A 23,356-nucleotide genomic window follows, 5' to 3' on the forward strand; every position below is an offset into this window, starting at 1 on the left:
TGGAGCGTTCATGTTCCACGAACAAGAAAATCATTCTACCAATGCTATAATTTTCCCTTCTTACCTTGGGTGCACATAAAGCTTGATATTGCACAGTTATTACATATTAACTACTAGACGCGATATAACGTGATTTTATATGTTCTTGTTTTAACAGTGGAAAGTATTAATTAGAGAATCAAGATCTCGGTTTAAAGTTTTCGCAATAAAGTTGTATTTTCAGATAAAAATTCTAATCTATCGAGTCAGTGTCTCAGTGTGCAGTTAGGCAAACATTAGCCTCCAACCTCTTGGTTTTTTGTGTTTTTATTGTCTTTTGTGATCAGGTGAGTGGAGCGTTCCTGAACAGGCAGCCCCTGCTAATCGAGCGCCTATCGCACAACAGGAGAGCAACAAGATGGCGCAGGCAATATTTGAAGTGCTAGAAGGTAGGAAGAATTTGTTAATACAATGTTATTACAACTACAACAAAACGTAAATAGGTATTTTAAGCAAAATCAATATATCTGCCTCATGCCTTTGCACTGAAGTGACATTATGTAATAATGAAAGTGCGCATACATTTGTGAGAGTAATTAAAACACCACATACCAGGGACTGTAAACAAAAGGAACAGATTGAATATTTAAGCACGAAGGACAGGTTATTACTGCAAATCTCTCTCATCGTAGTGTAGCTATATGTTATATGTTGCAGCAGGCCCTCATGCATGTTAAATAGGAGGAGTACTGTCCCTGTGTTTGTATTCAACCTATAGTAACTGGGTGTTGATAGATTTATGCTTTATTGTTGTGCATATATTTGAAAATGCCCTAAAAGATGAATATTGAATGGCTGTTCAGGCAAGCCTGCTTTTCTCCTTTCCTTCAGGCATGGATAACCAGACAGTGTTGGCAGTCCAGTCCCTGCTGGACGGCCAAGGAGGAGTTCCTGACCCCAACAACCAGAACGTCTCTGGATCACCTAATATTCAGTCTATGGGTAGGTCGAGCAGAAGCTGTGATTATGATCTATGAAGCACACAACTGACAACTATCTGCTTTTTGAAACAGTAACATACTGCCTGTGGGTCTCTCCGTCTTACAGATGACGAGGATGTGTTCCTGTGTGGGAAGTGTAAAAAACAGTTCAATTCTCTGCCAGCCTTCATGACACACAAGAGGGAGCAGTGCCAGTCCAGCGCCCCCTCCCTGTCCACGGTGTCGTTAGCCTCCACCAATGCCTACACACCGGTCCCATCAATCAGCTCTGGGCCACAGGCTCTTGCCAACAGACAGGTGTGAACAGAGAAGATTCTTTTTGATATTTAGATATTGCTAAATTATTTTATTATACCAGTTTTATGCCCAGCTGTTTGTTTTGAGCTGATCTCACCCTTATTGTAATACTCAGATCTTAAATCAATAATAAAGGAGACAACACATTTATTTAGAGAGAAATGAATATGAAGTTAAGTAAGAATCAAAGAACTAAAATATAAATCATGGGATGAGAAAAAAGTTACAAAAAATAAATTGTGGACAGATTTATTTATTGGTTTATTTTCTCCTTGTCCACTAGGTATCCACCTATATCACAGTCCCCCCCTCTCCTCTGACACACACTTTGGTTCAAGGCAACTTGCTGGTCAGTGATGATGTTCTCATGTCAGCTATCTCAGCCTTCACTTCTATTGACCAGCCCATGTCCACTATGCAGACACCTATACAGGTAAAACACCACGCAGTAGATCTTGGCCTATTGTAAACTGTGTTAAGCTTTCATTTTAAAGGCACCATGAAATAAAATCAACAAGACAATACAGATTTGCTGCCCTGTATGAAATTGTTCTGCTTTGTTTCCTGTATTATAGAGTAACCTGAGCATGCACACTGCTGGTGTATCCTACCTTCAGCATCACCATCACCACCATCATCATCAACAACAGCAGCAGTCCTCCCATTCCATGCCTCCCAACCAGCCAGCAGCCCACCCACTACCAGCAGGACAGCCTGCCCAACAGCCACACTCATCACAGGTCCCAGCGAGCCAAAGCAACTCAGTGGTCCAGGTGTATAGCACGCTGCCCCATATGGCCGGAGGTGGTGGTGCAGAAATCCACACCCTGGGTCCACAGCCTTTCCATCCTGTACAAGTGAGCACAGTTTGCTGTTTGGTCACTACCTCAGTATTTCCAATGTCGTCTGTACAGGAGGACCCAAGAAAAATGTGAAATGGCTGACTGATGTATGTAACATAATTTTAATAAAAAACTGACAAAGCGTTAAGCCTGTGTGTCTCCTGCAGGTACCCAGTCAGTGTGTGGAGAGCCAGTCATTCACCACCCCTCCTGTGTACAGCCCTGGGAAGCAGGGCACAAAAACGAAGACCTGCAGCATCACCGGCAGCCTAACGGAGTTGGGAGACTTTGAAAAAGTCATTATTCCCAAACGACCCAGGAGCAGCAAAAAAGGCCCAGACGGCTCAACAGGTATATTTAATACATTCATACATTTAATATCAGTGTTGATGGTGACTGCGCAAACAATATTGTCTCACTAAAATTCATTCCTCAGCAGAGCAACTGAAAAGAAAAGGTTCAAAATTGAAGTGTAACTTCTGTGACAAGATCTTCTCAAAAAACTTTGATCTTCAGCAGCACATTAGAAGGTGGGCCAACGCGATAGAATGTGTCCATCTAAAACAAGCAAACAAAAAAAGACAGAATCACAGCATTTTTTTACTTTTTTTCAGCCATACTGGAGAGAAACCATTTCAGTGCATTGTCTGTGGCAGAGCCTTTGCCCAAAAGTCCAATGTGAAGAAACACATGCAGACACACAAGGTTTCTTCAATAACATCTTCTATTTCTGAATGCACAAAGGATATAATAAAAATACATACACATCATTTATTGCAACATGTTTTAAAACGTATTAATCTGTCATTTTAAATCAGAATTAGATTTCTTCAATTTGCTCAGGCAGTAAACAATATAGTATATCGTTAACGCATGAACTTCTTTAACTTTAAGGTGTGGCCCATGGGTGCAGCTAGCACGGTGTCCAGGTTACCAGTCACAGTGAAGGTGGTGCCGCTGTCATCTAACGAGGAGGAGAGTGGAGGGGAGCAGCAACAGCAACAAGGTGAACAGGAGGAGGAAGTCCCGCAGCAGCAGAGGAGCCAGACGCAGACGGAGGATGAAGCATCTCAAACAGGTGGGGTTTTTGTTATCTCAATGGACTGCAGCTTCCGACTGATGGGTCCAGCTCTGACAGCAAAGTACAACTCTTGATTATAGAATCTGCAGGAGATTTAGAGGAGTGTGTGACGGAGGCTCGGGCCGATCCGGAGTGCAGCCAAGGGGCGGCGACGCAGAACGGCCATTCTCCTGCACAGGTGCAGCCTGAGCAGAGCCAACAGTGCCAAGTTCAGAAACAGATCGTTGTGATAGACAGCTCCTACCAGTGCCAGTTCTGTGCCAGCAAGTTCAAGACCTATTTCCAGCTTAAGTCCCACCTTACACAGCACAAAGCCGAACAGGTGAGTGGTTGCTTGTGAAATTTTTATTTTTTTATTCTTCTTCCATGCTTTAGTTCAAACCCCGCGGCCTCTCTGTAGGTGTATAAGTGTGTCCTGAAGACCTGCTCTCAGACCTTCCAGAAGCTTGATCAGTTTTTAGAGCACATCAGGACCCACCAGGAGCAGCTGACCTACCGCTGCCATCTTTGCAGCAAGGTGTTCCCATCGCTGTTTGAACTGGGAGTTCACCAGTACTCTCACTGTTTCTGCCCGCAGCCGAACGCGCGCAAGGAAACCAGTGTCTACAGGTCTTTTTTGGTGTTTATACTGTAGCATCGCAGACACAAATAATACATCTCTTCGGGCAACAGCTCCTGATTCTTGTTGCTGTACTTCCCATTAGGTGTGTAAAATGTCAAAGCAGATATTCTACTCAGGAAGCACTGGAGCAACATCTACTGACCGCCTCACACAGCTTTCCCTGCCCACACTGTCAGAAGGTACAGTCCTCACACGCGTGAACACCAATCATACCACTTTTATGTTACAGTAGCTCTAAGGCTTCCAATTTATAGTTTACTATTTGAGGTCTGAAGTCCAAGGTCACATTTTCATAATGGTAAGTTGTCTGTTTTGATCTTTTCTCTTTCCTGCCCTCAGGTTTTCCCATGTGAAAGATATTTCAGACGCCACCTTCCCACTCACGGTGTTGGAGGGAGGTTTAAATGTCAGATCTGCAAAAAGGCCTTCAAGACAGAGCACTACCTCAAACTGCACACACGCATTCACTCAGGTTTGAAAGACCAGATGCAGCCCGACAGTTTTTTGAATGACGACAATAATCTGTTGAAATTAAAGATCTCAATTCTATTCTCAGGTGAAAAGCCATATAAATGCTCCCTCTGTGAGGCGATGTTCAACAGGAAGGATAAAGTCAAGCGACACATGCTCATACACGAACCTTTTAAGAAATACAAATGTCCCTTCAGGTAAGTTTACCCAAAGGCGCTTGAATTGTTTTCCTTCTCACAAATCACTTTTTACTGTATTCTTTACTTGTTTTAAATGATTTTATGCTCACTGCTGATTTCTTACTAGGAGTCATGTAGGCTGCACCAAAGAATTCAACAGACCAGACAAACTCAAAGCCCACATTCTGTCACATTCTGGTCAGTAAATACCAATATTTGCTTTTACTTGAGCAGAGATGATGTCATCGTTTAGAGATGCTCTGATAAAGTATAAATTAAAACTTTCCTTCACACCATTCTAATCTACTCCTTTTACTTCCAGGTATCAAACCCTACAAGTGTTTGTTTTGTCAGAAGGCGTTCAGCCGCAGAGCTCACATGCTTGAGCATCAGCAGTCACACACAGATAATTACCGGTTTCGATGCTCCACCTGCAACAAGGGATTTACCAGACAGAGCTATTATAGAGATCACAAGTGCCCTGCAGCAGGAAACGGGACAAGGATTGAAGCAGAGACTGGAGAGACAGAGGGGGGCAAGGGCATTGGAGAGCTGATGCCAGAGGAGAAGGGTCGAGAAGATGCCGGGGGAAGGAGGAGATTGCTGAGAAAAGCAAAGAAACCAGGGTATGGGAGAGATGAGAGAGAGGAGGCAGAGAGCTCAAACTGTAGCCATGAGCACCTGGACACACATGAGGATGAAGAGGAGGAGGATAGAACTGATGAGGGGGTGCAGGATGCAATGGCTGTTCATCCCACTGCAGGAGAAGGATGAAAGAGAGGACGCTGAGGATGGCGGACTAGCAATGGAGCAGAGACCAAAACTGTTTGCAGCAGCCATGCTGGAAATTTTATCATTATTATTTATCATTTCCTCAACTTGGACCAACATGTACAACGTTGGAAAAAAAAAGAAATCTGGGAATCTAGGAAATGCTTTTATTGTTTTAAATTAAAACTTAACTTATGTGGACTCCTATTACTCAGCAGATAAAGAAACCTCACAGGATGTGTTATTTTAAAAGTCTACTGTACAGTGTCACCATGACGACCAGTTGGGTTTAGAGTCATCATTTAGGACTCATTTCTACTTTTAAAAAATTGCAATACAAAACCATGTGCAATACATCTCAGAATAATCTAATGTATTTTGTGACAGTGGGACCTTATGGGTTAAACAGCAAAACACATTCTGCATTCTGAGTAAAGATCCACTTTTAAAACCTTAAACATCATTAATGATCAAGTATTTTTTGTTTTATAAGCTGTTCAAAAAAGGATACCAACCCTCACAGACCAACTCTCACATTTAAACTGAGCTGGCGAGCTTAATAATGAAATCTGCAGGAACTGAAAAGAATATTTACATTTATTCATCCAAGCAAAAACACTCAGTTTTGACTTAATTTATTAAGTTGACAATTTCTATATTACACATCTTTCATGTACATCAGAAATTAAACAGGGAAAAGAAAATATAGCATAACCATAAACCTCTTATTAAAACCTCTCTTTTACAAAAGACAATGTTATTGACATAATTTACAACCAATTCATGTACAGGAGAGTGACAGTGGTATAGTTGACTTCAGTTAAGTCTAGAGAAAGTAAAAAGAGCACTGAATTATGGTATTTACATATTTGCTTAACTATGATCTTATTATTATTGACACTCTGCATTATGGGTAAAATCTGAGGTAAAAATGTAAATAGGCAACTAAACTGGTCAACTTTCATTGTGATACATTTGTTAAACTACACTGAATTTTCCACAGCTGTGTCAGTTGTTGTCTTTTCCAAAGGCTAATGACAAACACCAAAAGCACTTTACAAAGCAAGAGCCTAGAGTTACTAATGCAGACTGGATGATGTCCCCACATGCTGGAAGAAGACCAAGTGGAAGCAGCTTTTTATTAGTAAATAAAAACCTACTTTTATTACTGGACAATTTGTTGTCAGTGATCAGACCCGTCTTTGGGTTTCTTGGGGATTCTCTGAATAAGTTACTACACCCACCAGTGATTAATTCCACGCATATAAATTAGAGTGACATCTGCTGTGATACTGTTGATACCATATAAAATCCAAACCAAGCCAAACCAAACAAGTACTTTCAATTATAGAATATGTGAAGTCAATACTGGTAAAACATTGTTAAGTTTCCTCGTGCACATAATCAGGCTATATAATCAGTTAGTAATCTGTCAAAGCTGATCTTACAATCACCTCCATAATGAACACCATAGTAAGAATCTCTCCCCACAACTGAAATAAATGCATTAACACACACCGATTCTTCTACGTTAGAAAGTAAAAACACTTAAGTTTAAAAATAGAAAGCAATTTCAAATGGTACAAAGATTTCCTTGTCCATCTTGTGGTTTGCTTTAGGGCACTGAAGGAGTTACACATGGATACTGACTGTCTGTTAGCTTCACAGGCTACATGTGTATGAACAGCTACATGAAGTGTCTTCTTAAATTCTGCCTGAACGTCATTTTATTTTGAGAGTCCTGACTTATCCTAAGTACTAAATACATTGAATGATACCTTAAAACAGTTAATTCACCCCTCTTTAGCTTTCTTCAGCATGAATAAGACCCACTCTTTAAAATTAAAAGAAAGAAGGCATCTAAAGTTAACATTGCGTTGAATAACTTAAAATATTCTCCCAGAGTAAATCTCGCAGTACAATCTCCGGCCCTATAAAACTAGGGAAGAATAAAGTTCTCCTGAAGTCTTTCACATATTCCACCACTATAAATAATGGAGGGTACAACACTTTTCACAATCTCAAAGTGGTCTGTAGGTCACTACTATAAAATCTACAGCCCAGCTGGTTCTCTCTTTACTTAACTTACACAGGTTTCCCAAGTGCTATTTAAACCACCATCATTAAGTTAGCATTATTTTTGGTGCCATCATCTGATATTGTCATGTATTTTAATGTTTTGTTTGAACTACTTTAGTCACAAAATGCAGGATAAGAGGGCGAAAAATTTAAAGATGCTCAAAGTGGGTTAAACCCTTTCTAAAGCTAAAGCTATGCATTTCTATTTATGGGACTATGTAACCTCAAGGTCACCTGTTGTCTACTCATTCACAGTCATAGGTTTGGGAAAGAAAAAAACAACTGCGGATGTAAACAGATGTGGCTCGCGGTGAGTTTTCAGGAACCCATGCATAAAATCTGAGCACATTCTGAGAGAGAGGAGCAGCTTCTGCGTTTTGGTTTAGAAGAACAGAAAAAGCATCACATAACAATCAGGCTTTGGAAGATCTGCTGTGAGCAAGGGTGTGCATGGAAGACGCCAGTTCCCAAATCTCACCTCCTTTGCAACAACATGCAGCGTGGGAGATGCACCCGTTCCAAGTATCATACAGGTACATGCATGCATGAGCTCAAACACACAGACGACCTTCCTTTATTTGAAAAGGCTCCCTGATTTCAACACTTGTGATTTTTATAACCTCAGGCACGTCTCCTGGTTTACTCTCACTCCTGCCCAAAGCCTTCCGTCTCCTCGATGGCAAACATCAGCTTCTCTTTTAGCTGCTCGTAGCTCTTATATGGTGGCAAGTCAAGTCTGTTAAAACTGGAAAAGAAAGATGTAGGAGATACAAATATTTCCAGACAAATCTCTGAATGTGAGCACAAGACAAGATTTGGACAGTGAACAGCACTAATGTCAGCAATACCAGACTTAGTTACAGTATAGCCTAGATAGTAAGCTATCAATGTCAACTTACAATACGTGACTGCATAAGAGTTTAGTTACTCACCATGTGTGACTTCTGGGAAGCCAGTTTTCTTTTCCCACCTTCTCAATGCAAAACTTCTGTGGACCATTGCTTCCTGTAAAGTGAAGATCAGGTCATTAGGAGCCACAATTGTTTTGCCATTTTTAAAAGAAAAGACAAAGAGACATATAGGAAACTTTTGATGTCTATCTCTGCAATAACACACTGCTGTGACAGAGCTACAGCCTTAGTAAACTTGCTTTAACTGGAAAACATTTTAAACCAGTCAATATTTTCAGTACAAATTTTCAATATGAATAGAATATTAAAAAAACAATATAAAATACAAGTTACCCATAAGGTCAGCAAAGCCTCCTACAGGCAGGTGACAGGTACCGGTGACAAACTGTAGCAGCCTCATCCTCTTCTCATTGTCCATCTCCTTTATGAGCTGAAAGAAATGGAGACATAATTTTACATTTGTGACGAAAAATTGTAAAAACTCAACAAGTTTATGCTTTTGATTTAAGAAGGATTACATCCTATAAAACAATATTTTGACACTCTCCTCAACCCCACTGAGGTCCTCTGATCATCACCCTGCTGTGACAGACACTGACCTGCCAAAACCAGAAAATCTGCTTGCTGTTTCGAGCATAGTGTCTATAGATTGTGTTTTTCTGCCAGTCTCCAAGGTCAATTTCCTGCATGCCACACAGCATAACCTGCAACAAGACATAGGATATATCTTATCCAAGTGATAGAGATGTTAGGTCTATCATAAAAACATCAGATCCTAGTTTATCTACCTCCAGCTCTTTAGCGTCGAAATACTGCAGGTACTGCTGAGGAAGGACTTCATTGAAGCCTTCAAAGAAAGCATCTGTCTGCTCCTCCACTCCCCTTGACAATCTCCACTCTGCTACAAGCCTGTGGAACGAAAGAAAGAGTCAACCACAAAACAAGAATATTATAATTGGAAGAACAAATGAATCCAGCAAACCCCACCTGATGTACTCCTCTTTGTTCTCCTCAGTGACTTGAAGGTCTCCTCCTCCAGGTTTTAGCTCATGGGTGGTGATTTCTCCCAGGATCTCTTTGTCAACAGAGAAGAACATCTCAAGCCCACACTCCTCAATGTCATTATCCCTGAAGAGCAACAAAGACAAATTACAGCAGATGTCACAGCAGCAGGCCCATCTACTAATCTAATATAATAATAATAATAATAATAATAATAATAATAATAATAATAATAATAATTGTTATTATTATTAATAATAAAGATAATAGTAATAAATAATAGTTCAGTCAGTACTGTTAAACTATTAAAGTAAAAAAAGGATGTCTAACTACCCTTCACATGGTTCTGTGTACTCACTTGATCCACATGAGAGAGTTGTAAAACTCTGGGTCTATTGTCTCCAGGTCTTTGAGGGCCAAAGGTTTGTTTAGGATGCGCTTGTAAAATGGCAGTGAGAATCCAGTGTCGATAAACTTGCCATGAAAAAGAGCCTGTGAAACATTAAGTTAAATCATTAAGTAACCTTTTATTTAGAAGATTATATCCGCTCCTTTTTGGTGACGTTTAAAATGCTAAATGTAGTAATGACTAACCATGGCAATGAAGCGTCCTATAAACTTGAAATACTTGAGGTGATCGGGGTTGATGTAAGAGGCTGGGTTGATCTGGAGACTGTAGTTATCTTTACCAGCATATTCAAACAGGCAGTACATAGGGTTTAAAACCTCGTGAGATAGGAGGAAAAACCACTCCCTGGAGAGGCGGAGACAACACAAATGAGTATTCCGAGAAATTATTTCTTTCCAGCTTTTGATACTCAACAACATATTTACAACCATTTTAGGTACAGCCATTTTCTAACTTACCTGGCAACGCCTCCATAATCAAGGCCTTCTTCACCAGGAAAGATGATCCATAGTCTCCTTCGCAGGTCTTGTGCATTAAAGCTCATTATCTGAAATAACAAATTTATTGACAGATTGGTGGTAGAATCTGTGCATTACACAAGAGTGGTTTAGTTGAGGATTTTTTTTTTTTAATTAGTTTCAACAAACAATGATTGTATTTGTCATTGCCACAAATGACACATCTTCATAATTGGCTAAACTGAAACAAAATAAAATGCCTGAGATACTTTGCATGCGTAACAGAAGACACTAAAATTGTGTTCGCCTAATTTTATACATCTATACAGAAAACACATGACCAATGAGCACAACCAACGTTTTAATCTATCTGCTATGTCTGCTGTTCAGCACAATTTATGCCCACGTAGGTACATTTAAATCCAAATCAACCTGCATTGCTATAAGGGGTGTAACGATAGTTAAGCTGATACTGAAACCACTAAACACACCAATGGTCCACCCGCAATGCATCTACCCACTGGTTTTCCATACATTAAAAGAGTTTATCTGACACCTTAAAATTGATAAAATATTATTGAAAAATAATCTGTCTTAGCACAAAAGGATCTCAAAATCATTATTTTATTTACTTAACATACTGTACATCCTGGAACACTGTGCCTGACTGAACGGGCTGTCTGTAACTGGTTTGCTGCCTTTAGCGATAGAACAGAGTGCAGATCATTCATGTTGTCTGAAGGAACTGTACATGTGTCAGTTTACCTGTTGAAAGGAATCTTCAAACAGGGTTTTTCTGGATACGGTGATCTTGATGTGCTGAGGCAACGCCAGTTGCTAGACAGAAGGGAAAACAGCAGAAACAGTCAGAAGTCAAATGTGCTAAATGAGAGACCATGAACCATGATAGAAATGTGGCGAGGACATCTTTTGCTGATGGTCTGTATTGCCCGCTGATAGAAGACAAGACGCCTTAAGTAAACATTCCTTGGCATAAATGACACTCTCCTTTTGTGAGAGATACCAGTAAATATTTGGTGCTATATACCACTTTTTTTTTATTTACTATAATTCACAGGCATGTATGACATTTTTCCTGGGTGGTAGCAGGTTTACCTAATGATTAACGAATAACAACAGCACATCCAAAAAAACTCTACCTGGCACCAGAATCTGAAGTACTGCACTTTGGCTTTAAAGTCTCGAACATAAGTAATCTCAGGTCCATTTTCCCTGTGGGAGACAAGAAAGACACAATAAGTTCTGATATTTGGAAGCAAACTTTAATTGTAAACATTGACCGGGTTCTCTTGAAGTTTATATAATTTTAAAGAATACTAAAGCACCCAAGTCTTGTAATGGTGCATTATAAATAAGTTAGAGTAAATATGGTGCTAATGCTGTATATTGACCAAACTGGTTTTTCCACCTATGGGACCAAACAAAAGTACCTAAAGCCAGGTTGCTCACAATTCATGATCATGAGTCTACAGAGATATTTCATGTTTGACAGTAATAGAGCAGCCAAAAGAGATTATGCCATCCATTAGTCAGATTGGGGTGAGGTGTCACAACTCTTATAATAGGAAAAAAATTAGACTTGTGTTGCCAAAAATAAAATGCTGAAACAGAACTACTAGATAGGACAGAGCTAGCTGATAAAGCCCTGCACACTGGTCTAAATGTCATATACATAATACACTAACAAAAATTTCCAATTATAAAAGGCATCCATCAGCTTGAAGTAGATATTTTGTCTTTTTACATGCATACTGTACGTGTGAACTTCTCTAGAAACAAGCCAGGATAAAATAAAACATCAGTATTGATCGAAAAGTTATATTCAAGATAAAACTGTAGTTTGTGTGTTTTATATTTTGTCTACCGAGCCCATTCATCATAATAGTTTAGTCTTGCTCTTAGTAAGATAGTGACACATTGTTTTTTTAATAGCCTTTTGTTCATCTTTGCGCTTTCCTCAAACTGGATTTATCTGCTTTGTCCTGTTGTTCCTAATTTCTCAGAATGCCTTTACAAAAACAAGAAACCTGTTTGTTTATAAGCACAAAGGCACTATGAGCAAATATTTGCTGCTTCATGCAAAGGTTGAAGTGCCTTGTTCAGAGGACATAAAGGTTTCTAATATTATGAACAACAATTATCATCATCACATTTCTTTTTAATTAAATCAGAAGGTGAAGTATAATAACAATATGTTGAGGACATACAGTGATGATTTTCCAGTGCGAGGGTCGATGTAGGTGGTGGTTTTCCTGTTGTGGTCTACAAAGTAAGGAATGCCGTCGACAGTGAAGCGCATTTCCCAGCCTTCTGGAAGAGGCTTCTCATTCAACAGTCTAAAGAAGGATGATTACAGTAAATATTGTTATTTAAATTTAGGTCATAAACACCCATAGTGCTTTCACATATTCACCTTCACACTGAAATTGTAGCAGCACAATATACAAATAAGCACACACAAACTAACCCCTGTGTTCGTGGGTCCTCCCACTGTGTTGACCGCGTAGTGTGATGTACAAAATAAACTCTGCCATTACCATCTGTTCTCTTTTCTGAAAGACATAATTCAGCAGATACAACAATGAAATTAGGTACAACTAATGTCCATTTCAAGAATCTCTGGATTTTACTATGTTGTTATAAATTATCAAATAGGTCAACCATAATCAAAGTTGAGGTGCTGATTACACAGGTAAACATTGAAAGTTAAACACCTTGAGCTAACAAAGCTCTTAAGCAAGTGATTTTTGTGAGCCATGCAATGAATGCATACCTGCACAAATTAAGCAATGTCTCAGATTTCTAGTTTGAGTTATATCTTACCCCATCCTGTTGGCAGAGGGCCGAGAGGATCAAACTCCTTATTCTGAACGGCAGCAGGCTGGTCTTGCAGCTAAACATCAGACAATCATAAAGTTCACATTATTAAATGTAACATAAAAGAAAACATTAGCATGAAGCTTTGTGACATTAAAGCAATTTATTAATAAAAAAATATATAAAAACTGTAAACATTAGTATTTTTGTCACGACATCTGTTTGTGTTGTGACTGACAGAGTGGGAGACTTCTACATTTCATATCATTTTATTAAAAACATGTAAGTATAACACTTCTATTTTGTCAAAAGCAGGAAAACATGGAGCAGCCATATTTGTTAATATATTGCAGTATACCATCAACCACATATGACCCACTATCACACGAGAGAGGAAGTCTCACCCCAACTATGAACCTCTGGTTAAACTGCTGCATGGCGCCCTGCAACTGGCTGCGGTGGTTCTGCCACTGCTCGTAGTAACGCATCGTCTCCATTGTGGGGCGTTGCCATGTGGTTGTCCGTGAGATGTGATCAACAAAGTAGACCCGTCCCAACTGGTCAACACGACGCTCCCAGCTAAAATAAATAGATAAGACAATAAACGTTAACCAAGTTATCAATACAATCATTTGCTGGGTTTATTGATTACTGGGTTTTAAATCTACATTTAGTTTGCAGCTCTAAACCGCTGAAAAAAACAGGTCAATCCTGGTAAAACAAGCTTGAATAAGTAAACAGCTTAGCTAAAGAGTCACTGCTACAGTCAAACTACAGTGAGGAGAATAAATCAGTCACAGGACCTAACCCTCTGGTTGGACTCATATTACATATTTACTTATACATGTCTACATACAGTATGTACTTTTAAACATCAAGTCTGCATGACCTATACAAAGCACATCCCCACTCCAAAGAAGGACTTACTGTAAACTGGCAGTGCATCATTATCATTTCTGTGAGTAAACCATGTTGTTGTGATAGTTGCAGAAAATGGACCGGTAATCAGATGAGCTGCTACATCACTTACCAATGAACCAATCTATGTAATAGTAGTTTAAGGTAACCCATAGTTCCCTAGTAAACAAAACTCTGATGACAATGTCGCATGTTGTTTAGGCCTGACAGGAACGCCACCTGATAAAAGGTTTCAAACCACATGCCCTTGATAGGTGCAGTGCCGTATTTCCTGGTTTGTTACCACCAACAACTGTAGAACAATAACATCATTCATGTTGATCTGTGCCTTTGCTGGTAGATGAGACACAAACAAAATGGAAACAGTTCACAGTTGAACTCTAAAGTAGCTACTGCTCAGTAAAGACAAAGATTTTTCATCCTCTTCATGGTGTACAGTATTAGCAAACGCACTTTCCTAGCTACATGAATATATCTTAAACCTTGAAGAAATGTGTAATACACAACTGTTTATCTGAGGAAAAAAATATCCAATGAGAAGGATTTAGTACCCAGGAGGTAGTGGTTCAGGGCGTTCCCACGTTGTTTTCTTTCCTATGTGATCAACAAAATACATCCTGCCATTCTGATCCACCCTCTGCTCCCACCTGGACAAAATAGTGACAATATAGATTAGGATATTTGGCAAGGAAGCACAACTTCAGCCTTTCAGGTTACCTATACATATTATTTAGAGAGCTATGCAAATGGCCAGTAAACATGACACTAAAATAATAGGTCAGAGATGGTGATAAAAGAGTTATGGCAAAGAAAAAGAAATGTCCTCACTGACACACAGATACAATCTGCACTTTCTCTACCAAACAAATATGCCTTTACTAGAAAATAAGAGCTAACCCATGGGGCAGCGGTCCAGCATTAACAGCAGGAACCCTAGAGGTGACGGTGCTGGTTGGCTGTCTGGTTGCTGTGGCTCCAGGGGTTGAAGTCGATGTAGAGCTCCTGTCGGCACCTGCTGATGGACTTGACTCTGGGGCCGATATTTGCATCGGGGTATCAGAACCCGACTCACCACTCCTACCATCAGCTGTTGCAGAGCCATTGCTGGAAGATGCTGATCAAAGAATATGAATTGACAAAGATCTATTTTTTCTATCACTCTTACTACTATTTATAGTGAGTACAGAAAATCAGGATATACCTATACCTATATATATAACTTAAAAGTGTCTAGAATAGTTCAAGAGACCACCGCACGGTAAATGTCTGACCTGGTGAAGAAGTGGGCCTTCGAGGAGTTGGAGGAGGAGGTCTGGATGGTCTGGGTGGGCGGAGAGGCTTCGAGCCCCCTGCTGACATTGAAGGAGAACCCGTAGTTTTTGCCGACCTCTGAATACTGGGAGAAGACCTGTGCTCTACAATTTCCACAGCTGGAGAACTGTCTCGACTGCGCCTTTGTGGAGTATGGGAAGACGCAGATAAACAATGCAGGAAAAGAAAGTGGAAACAAGACACTACTGAAACCTAATTAAAAAATAAATTAAATTAAATTAAATTGATTCTGCACCTTATGGAAGGATCCCCATTTGGCTGCAATTCTCCATTTGATGTGCCTATGCAGAAAGCAACCAAACATAATTAAGACAAAAAAAAAAAAAAAAAATCACAAAATCTTGATAAACAATCTAAAATTAGAAATTTATGTTGACAATGAGTACACCAAAACATTTCACACTCAACAACATACTGAAATCTTATTTAAGGCTGCAAAAACAAATCAATATTACTGATAATAATCAATGATGGAAATTATCAATAATGATTTGGAGTTATTAGTTCATTTTAAGACGCAGCTTGAAAGAAAAAACAACAAAAAAAAAAACAGATCAACCTTTGAGATCCACAGAAAGGTTATGTCCTAATTTCATCATCTAAGCATTAAACAACAACAACATTAACCTATAAGTTATACAAAGCTGAGCTTGTAGCTTGTAAATACTACAGCAATATAAAAGCATGTGAGAAGAAAACACTGTCACGGCTGTAGCAGTGGAATTTTGTTTTATGTGAAAGAGTCAAAATGTAAACATAGTTATAGAAAATCCCTAATAAGGGATTTATTATAAACAAAACATAAAAATTTATTTCTATTTGATTAAAAAAAATAATCGACATATTAATCGATTAACAAAATAATTATTAGTTACAGCCATAATCTAATTTACTTGAAACTTAAAATAATAAATCTGTGTAAATTTTTGTTTTTTAACTCTGGTCAACTAGTGGCTTGTCTGGAACTCACTGTGATGATCTGCCTCAGCTGAGGCAAACATCTCGGGGTCGACACTCATGCCATCCAAGCAGACGCACAGATCTCCGACCACATCTGACTGGTCGCTGTCCGCCCACAGGTGTAAGTTCTGTACAACTTCAGAGACTAAGGAGAGATGGCAAAAATGATAATATTAAATTAAATGATTAGATCAACTGCTATTCAGGATGAATAGTAATTTATTGTGAAGAGATTTTTTGTAAGAAACATTAAACATCATCAAGTCTACAAGCCCCCAAGTTCAGTTCACGAAACCTAATGGACTAGCATGCTTTCTCTGCCGTGACACTGAATGCCAACCGTGTGATTTACAGAGAATTCCATGCAATTATCTGCTTAACAGGGTGAGTGAATGTGGGACTGAATGGAGTCTTTATAACAAACAAAAATCTGTAGTCTTCTCCACAAATGTAGTGGTGTTTCACTAGTCTTCCATACAGGAGGTGACTGTGTTTCAGGCATTCTAACCCACAGTGCTAAGAAAGATCACTCACCAATATTATGATACAGTACAGAAAGAGAGAATTTGTGGGACAGCTGTATGTTTCACACTCACTTATCATGTCATTGGACCTGAGCGTGTCACTGACGTCCAGCGTAGTTGTGCCCAGCAAAATATCTGACTTCAGAGTTTGGTGGCTCCACACACGAAACGCCAGTTTGCTGAATGGGGTCACAATCCTGTTGAAACAAAGTAATGGATATATAGAATGTAAAACTGATCATCAAAAATTACCTCTGTTTTTTAAATGCCCATCAGGACTTTACCAATATTTTATTGATGAAAACTCTAAGCTCCATGGCCTTTTATAAAACAATGGTTGATCTTTTTAGGTTAAAATGTTTTATCCAAATTTTGACAAACTATTTCACACAAAATATCATAAGAACGAATGAACGTAACTAAAAAACGATGAGAAGCTGTTGTCTATCATCCTTATGGGCTTTCTTCACTGGCCGCTAGAATACCCATTTGTGGAAATACAGGCTCAGATCTGGCTACGACTACCTACTACCACTACTACCACTAATAATAATAATAATAATAATAATAATAATAATAATAATAATAATAATAATAAATATTTTGAACAGTTAGCACTAAATGTAACACAGATACAGATGAAGTAATTACTGATTTACTGATTATAGTAAAAACACTTCCAAATGTCATACAGAGCTGACCATCATGACTTTGACTTACACAGTGAGTGGCTGTTTCCATTTGGGGCTGTGGGTGTTGCTACATTTCTCGGTTTTCTTGGACTGCCCGTCAACAGTTACTTCCACATAAGGACTGGGACCAAACCAGTTTTTCTTGTTCTCTTTCAGTTTTGCTGACAGAACTAAAACAGAGGGAAGAGTAAAAATAACCATACATCAGACAATTACTTGGAGTGGTGAGAAATAGGGGGAAACATTAGCAAATACTAGATGTAGCACCAATATTCCAATGAAATCAGAACAGAGGAGTAAGTCTGCAATTAAATCTCTATTTTAGCACCTAAAAGTGTGAAATACAGATGAAGCAAAATCTGTTTATTTTACTTCTTTAAGTGTATTTCAGCTTTTTAAGTGAGGCGGCAACAGATGAACCCCACTACACATCTACACAGTTCCAAACACCGTTCACAACAGGTATTTTGACTCATCACAGCAGGAAAAACGCAGGTGTCTCTTATATCATCGACAATGACTCTGTTCTGTTTGTTCCAAGTGAGACGTGACAAATATGATGACTCAGCGAGCACGATGACGATGAAACACATACCAGTAATTTGCAGCTGTGCCTTTCCAGGGTAACCATTGGAGGTGCTTGACTTGGATACCCCACTGGCCATGACATAGGGAGGAGAGGAAGGCCTGCAGCATAGACACTTCATCAGGTTGTTGGAGTAATTGCATTATACAATGAGTAATGAGAAAGAAAAACATGACACACATAAGGACAACAACCCATGCTGCTACAAAAAATACTTTAGGTCAGGGATATTACACAATTTAACCACAATGACCTTTTAACTCGTCACTCTAGTAACCATCAGTTTTCCCATTACGTGTTAGCAGTAATAGCAGAACTCCCACAACTCTGGCTTTAAAAAAACTCACTCACTCACAACTAAAAGCTAATAAACTTTACAAAGAGCTCCTCGAAAATTATAACCAATACTGTGTAACAATCCTGCATGGTTGCCACCATAATGGCATAGGGTCTTCTATGACCATATATAATATAATGTAAAACAGCCTCTTGCAACCACCTTAAATTATGTCCTTTGCTCATGTCTGTACTCATATTGATAACATTTAACATATGATAAACATTCTCTAATTTTACTATAAGCCTCCAACAGTTTCATTTTGCAACATTATGTAGTTCTTGCATGTATTGATGACTTTCCATTAAGTCAACAACAGATTAACCTTAAAGCCTTACTTGATTGTGTGGCTGTGTAAACTAACCACTGCATTTGCATTACAGTTCTGTTATTTTATGGGTAAAACTGACTCCTTGAAATTTACGTTTGGCAGACAACAATTATTCAAAATAACTAAGCACTGATTTTGGTAACAACTGGCCTTGAGGAGGAACCTTTTAATACCGTCACTCTAAATGTCAGATCAGTTGCACATCACAACACAATGTCAAACTGCCTGGTGCCACCTGTTCATGAGGACCTGCCTGTTCATGAAATGATCATTAGCATGATGTACAGCCCTGCCAGTTCTGCTTGACTTGGTTTTATTCACAAAGATGTCAAAAATAGAGTGTTATAGCTTGAGGTCTGCCATTAGAAGTCAGAAAAATAAAACAACTACTTTCCCAGAGACTTTTGTGGCTGTTTCACAAGTATAGGTTATAATGTCACTCCGTTTCCATGCCATTTGTACAAATTTTAAAATGACCAATACAATTATTTTGCACATTTTATATCATGCTATGGGTCTTTCTGACTCTCCCAACAGAGAGACAGAGAAAGGGAGAGAGTGAGTGTGCGTCCCTTTCTCCTTTGGCCATTACATTTGTCCAGTATGTAACTCAAGTGGAAGAATCACATGCACACAAGAGTTGACCCAAATGTACAATACAGAAGATTCATTACAAATAAAAATGCTCATTGGTATCATTGTGTAGTTTGAAAAATATTCCCAATAGTTTACTTATCAACATTTTTCTGTTGACCAGCAAAGCGCTTAAAGGTAAAACTGTTTTATCAAGTGCATTTAAAACAGCTTTGCACTCACTTTGCTGACAGACATTTATTAGATCTTATATGAATATATGTTTATATTTCATTTTGAAAGACAGTATTTCAGCAATATCTTGAAAGGGTTTACTGTGTTTATAAGCGAATTAATAATTTTACTTAACCTGGTCTCACATGTATGCACACGGTAACCCGTAAATGAGAACAGATTCCAATACTGCTACGCAGCATTGCTGACAAATGCTTCAATCAAACGTAAAGGAAAAAGAAAACAAAAATAGTGACGCAATATGTAGGTTCTGTAATCCTGGAATCTGGTCCGTTAGCTTCATGTTATAAAATATGCATGTTTTTCAGGCTCTCTCTTCTATGCAAATGGCAAGAGAAGGAAAGAGTGAGCAGGTCCTGGCAGACTTTCACTTTGGCAACTGCTTTAGTCTTGGTCAATAATTAATTGTAAATGCTTACTTTGCAGACTTGTGAGCAAGTATAGGTAAGGATTTTCACTAAATAAAATTATTTATTATTACATGTTTTTGTTGTTTAATTTATTGCCTTGGTTTTTTAAGCTATATAACATAATATATAACAAATTATAATAATTCGATTGTGTTTAGTGCATCTTTGAGGCATTTTGAATTGCATTTTGGATCATACTTCCTCCTATATCTTTTTAATGACAAAGGATAAAATGACACTGTTTTTTATGATGCTGTACAGAAATAACACACTAGGGAGTCTGTGTCCATTTCCACTTAATCAATGATAACCTTTAAGTCCAGGAAATAAATAGGTTGTTTCTAGTAATTTTTTCTAGCAATTTTCCAAACAGTATACACATTATGTATGTCATAAATCATGTTTTTTGTTTATCTTGTGGCAGTTAATTCAATTTATTGTGGTGCAATATTTGGATTAATCATTTATAGTCAGAACACTTCAGAATCAGAATCATAAAAAGCATTGTTGCCAGGTCCTGTAGAGTGCATTTTACAGAACTTTGAAGTTGTCTTGGTGTTGGCACACGCAGGCAGCCATTTGCGTCTTTCTAGCAATTTTCCAACAACAATAGACACATTGTGTATGTCATAAACCATGTTTTTTGTTTATCTTGTGGCAGTTAATTCAATTTATTGTGGTGCAATTAATTATTTATAGTCAGGACCTATTATGTCATGTTCTCTTCTTTTTGTATGTATTGAAATATTGAAAATGTAAAAATGTATTTCTGTAGTGTTTCTCCACTACAGTTCAAAACATTTTACACCAAACTCCAAGCTAGTTAGGCAACATGTAACTTGACAGAGTATCACCAGACAATAAATTGTGTTATTAATTAACAACTGGGCAGTATAATAACATGACAATTATCAACTGATTGTTCTGTTTCATATCAAATCCTGAAAAAAATGTATTTTCATCTCTATTTTTATATTATCACTTAACAAAAGTCTTTCTCATTCATCATTTTTAAACACCTTGTTAAGTTTATGTGCAGTTTACCCTGACTGACATTACATAATGGCAGATTATGTCTAACTGTGTAACAAAAACTAAGGAAGGGGACATGATTGAATCTATGACTTTTGTTTAAGTTGTCAACAGTTATTTCCTGCACATAGGACGACATAATTTAGTACAGTGGTTCTTGTGCTTGTAATTAAGTACATTTAAAGCACTTGTATGCATTTAAATTTGACAATTGTAGTGTTAAAGTTCTTCTACCAATTGTTTACTGGACTTAACTTGGAGTACAAAAATCTCCAAATGTAAACGTTTTATTACCTTTTTGCACCTTGATATATGATTTAGGGCCTTGAAACAACAACGACTACATTAGTGTAGTTATTCTAACTATAGCTTAAACAACAAGCTAGGCTTTTGTCTCATACAGTTCGTGACAGAGTGCGAAAACACTTAGCTAGAAAATGGTAAGGGAAGTCTGTCGAAGCGTTGGCGTTTTCTATACACGAAAACAAGCCGCGTTAGCTTTGGGACGGTCGTATGTTACACGGCACGTCCGTAACTTTTTGACTTTTATCCGCTTTCGCTCTGTGGTGATATAAGACAGCGCACGTTGGTACAGATTACATAATTTGACATAACTACTGTTGGAAAGGATAACGAGCTAAGGCTAATGTGGCTATCGGTATAATCGAGGACAGTGTGCCCTCGTTATCTAACAAACTGCCCTGACGTGTCATTTACTGTATATTTAGTGAAGCTGTGCGGTACCAGGAATGCCAACATGGTTTTGAACAGCGGTTGTGACAACCTGCTGCTTTCGGCAGTCGGCTAACTGCTAGCCTACTAGCTCGAGTCCTCATCATGGCTGGCTAGAAACCCCAAAGTCCAAAGGCTATAAAATCAACAACTGTCGTTTATGAGAGGTGCAGTAGCCTGGTGTTGTCACTTACTCGGATGCGAAGGTCAGGCGAGGAACCAAAGCGTAGCCGCTGGAGTGTATTCACAGCCCCGTGCCGTGCGGGATGTTTGGGTCTCAGTCGGGACTTCACTTTAAGGAAGGAGAAACTTCCACCATCTTCGTAAGCTCGAGTCACGTGACCGAAACAAGGCGCGGCGCACGCGACTCTCCCTTTCCCCAGCGATTGGACCAGAGTTGGAGCACGATGGGCCAATGGGCGACAAGTAAACACACTGGCATCTCGAAACATTAAAACGACCACAAATCGACTCGGCCAGGCCAAGACATTAGACTCATACATCTCTCAGTTTCTCACGAATTAGTGTAAAAACTCTTCAAAAATCCAGACGCTGCGGCCTAGAACTACCTAACTTCCATCACTATTTTCTTGCCAACAGACCCTGGATAAAACCCAGTCCAACAGATCTACCATTTATCAGCACCAAAATATAACACCCTAGTTGCTACCACAGCATTAGCATAAGAGCATCTCTGACAGCCTGGTGGGATTTTCTTAAAATTACTGGATCTTTGCTTACTCTTTGCCAAAACACACCTCTGTGCAACAATCTAGACATCATACAAAACAAAAATGCATATCAAAGGCATAACACATCTGAAAGATGTTTTCACAAGAGACAAGTTTACCTCTTTTGAAGGATTCATGTCCCACTAGGAAATCACTAGTGCCAATTTCTTAGTATATCAACAATTAAAGTCAATACTTAATGCAAAAACTAAGAATACTCTTATCCAGATGCAACCACCGCCAGCAATAGAACGATTTATTAATATATCAGGAAAAAAGGACAGTATCAAAAATATATATTTTAATTTCCAATGTAGATCAGACAGTGAGCCTTCCGATCTCTAAATGGGAAGCTGACCTGGGCATCACCACTAATCACACGTTCTTAAATAATATATGTTCTAATTTATTCAGAATGACAAAAAATACAAATTTACAACTAATACAATATAAAAATTTTTCATAGAACACATTATACAGGACAAAGGATCTTCCAAATGACTCTCACAAACTCAGACATTTGCCCTCATTGTACAGAGAACACAGCAGATAGATTCCTACATGCATTCTGGTCATGGTCACCTGTGCAGCAATTTTGACAAAGAGTATGTGAACACCTGTCAACGGTTAAGCTGTCCAATCCCAGCGGCCCCTGCACTTTGTCTTCTAGGAGATCTAAGTAAACTTGACCTAGAGACAAACTCATCACACACACTACTCTCTGCCCTCTGTGTCACAAAGAAAATCATCCTCATGAACTGGAAAACTAAAGCAAATTAAGCATTACTCAGTACTTGAACAGCATGTTAGATAACACCACCGTAGACACATTGTCTGCTTTTTCAAATCAATAACTAAAACTCTACTCTGATTGATTCCATTTTCAGATATAGATGTTTGGTGTTCTACAAGTGAGCTATTATTAGGTAATATGAGATTATGTAAAACAATGCATATTTGTATGTATATAATATATGTATATATTTGTATGAGTATGTGCACA

The 23,356-nt window shown here is 38.6% G+C and overlaps 2 protein-coding genes across 4 annotated transcripts; one reads left to right on the top strand and one right to left on the bottom strand.

Moving 5' to 3' along the window:
• The first annotated feature begins 274 nt into the window (after positions 1–274).
• On the top strand, positions 275–6,241 carry znf341 (zinc finger protein 341). 2 transcript variants are annotated; one of them, XM_029156489.3, is made up of 16 exons: positions 275–428; positions 871–981; positions 1,087–1,277; positions 1,561–1,710; positions 1,853–2,134; positions 2,287–2,470; positions 2,556–2,649; positions 2,734–2,824; positions 3,014–3,197; positions 3,281–3,522; positions 3,601–3,809; positions 3,905–4,001; positions 4,162–4,294; positions 4,379–4,490; positions 4,600–4,670; positions 4,795–6,241. In XM_029156489.3, the coding sequence occupies exons 1-16, from the start codon at positions 398–400 to the stop codon at positions 5,244–5,246; spliced, it is 2,634 nt and encodes an 877-aa protein (XP_029012322.1). In that variant the 5' UTR covers positions 275–397; the 3' UTR covers positions 5,247–6,241. The 2 variants fall into 2 exon arrangements, with proteins under 2 accessions (XP_029012322.1, XP_029012323.1); XM_029156490.3 differs by having other exon boundaries at positions 2,559–2,649.
• Positions 5,863–21,975, bottom strand: LOC114858841 (E3 ubiquitin-protein ligase Itchy). Of its 2 annotated transcripts, none has more exons than XM_029156488.2 (24): positions 21,817–21,975; positions 17,962–18,053; positions 17,395–17,536; positions 16,747–16,871; positions 16,161–16,295; positions 15,426–15,471; positions 15,130–15,305; positions 14,756–14,972; positions 14,410–14,505; positions 13,345–13,519; positions 12,947–13,016; positions 12,591–12,675; positions 12,331–12,459; positions 11,263–11,335; positions 10,868–10,939; positions 10,103–10,191; positions 9,830–9,989; positions 9,594–9,727; positions 9,221–9,361; positions 9,022–9,142; positions 8,833–8,937; positions 8,567–8,663; positions 8,255–8,327; positions 5,863–8,067 (listed from the first exon to the last, which is right to left on the bottom strand). In XM_029156488.2, the coding sequence occupies exons 2-24, from the start codon at positions 18,029–18,031 to the stop codon at positions 7,968–7,970; spliced, it is 2,631 nt and encodes an 876-aa protein (XP_029012321.1). In that variant the 5' UTR covers positions 18,032–18,053; positions 21,817–21,975; the 3' UTR covers positions 5,863–7,967. The 2 variants fall into 2 exon arrangements, with proteins under 2 accessions (XP_029012321.1, XP_029012320.1); XM_029156487.2 differs by having other exon boundaries at positions 15,130–15,311.
• Between the last annotated feature and the right edge of the window lie 1,381 nt (positions 21,976–23,356).

This window comes from Betta splendens, chromosome 7 (genome assembly GCF_900634795.4).
Source record: "Betta splendens chromosome 7, fBetSpl5.4, whole genome shotgun sequence".
Classification (NCBI taxonomy): Eukaryota; Metazoa; Chordata; class Actinopteri; order Anabantiformes; family Osphronemidae; genus Betta; species Betta splendens.

Coding starts and splice junctions, on each gene's coding strand:
- znf341 (XM_029156489.3), top strand. CDS start 398: ATGGCGCAGGCAATATTTGAAGTGCTAGAAG. Junction 1,711..1,852: donor CTATGCAGACACCTATACAG/GTAAAACACCAC, acceptor CCTGTATTATAG/AGTAACCTGAGCATGCACAC. Junction 4,671..4,794: donor CCACATTCTGTCACATTCTG/GTCAGTAAATAC, acceptor TTTTACTTCCAG/GTATCAAACCCTACAAGTGT.
- LOC114858841 (XM_029156487.2), bottom strand. CDS start 18,031: ATGGCCAGTGGGGTATCCAAGTCAAGCACCTCCAATGGTTACCCTGGA. Junction 14,506..14,755: donor GCTGGACCGCTGCCCCATGG/GTTAGCTCTTAT, acceptor TATTTTGTCCAG/GTGGGAGCAGAGGGTGGATC. Junction 12,460..12,590: donor GAGGACCCACGAACACAGGG/GTTAGTTTGTGT, acceptor ATCCTTCTTTAG/ACTGTTGAATGAGAAGCCTC.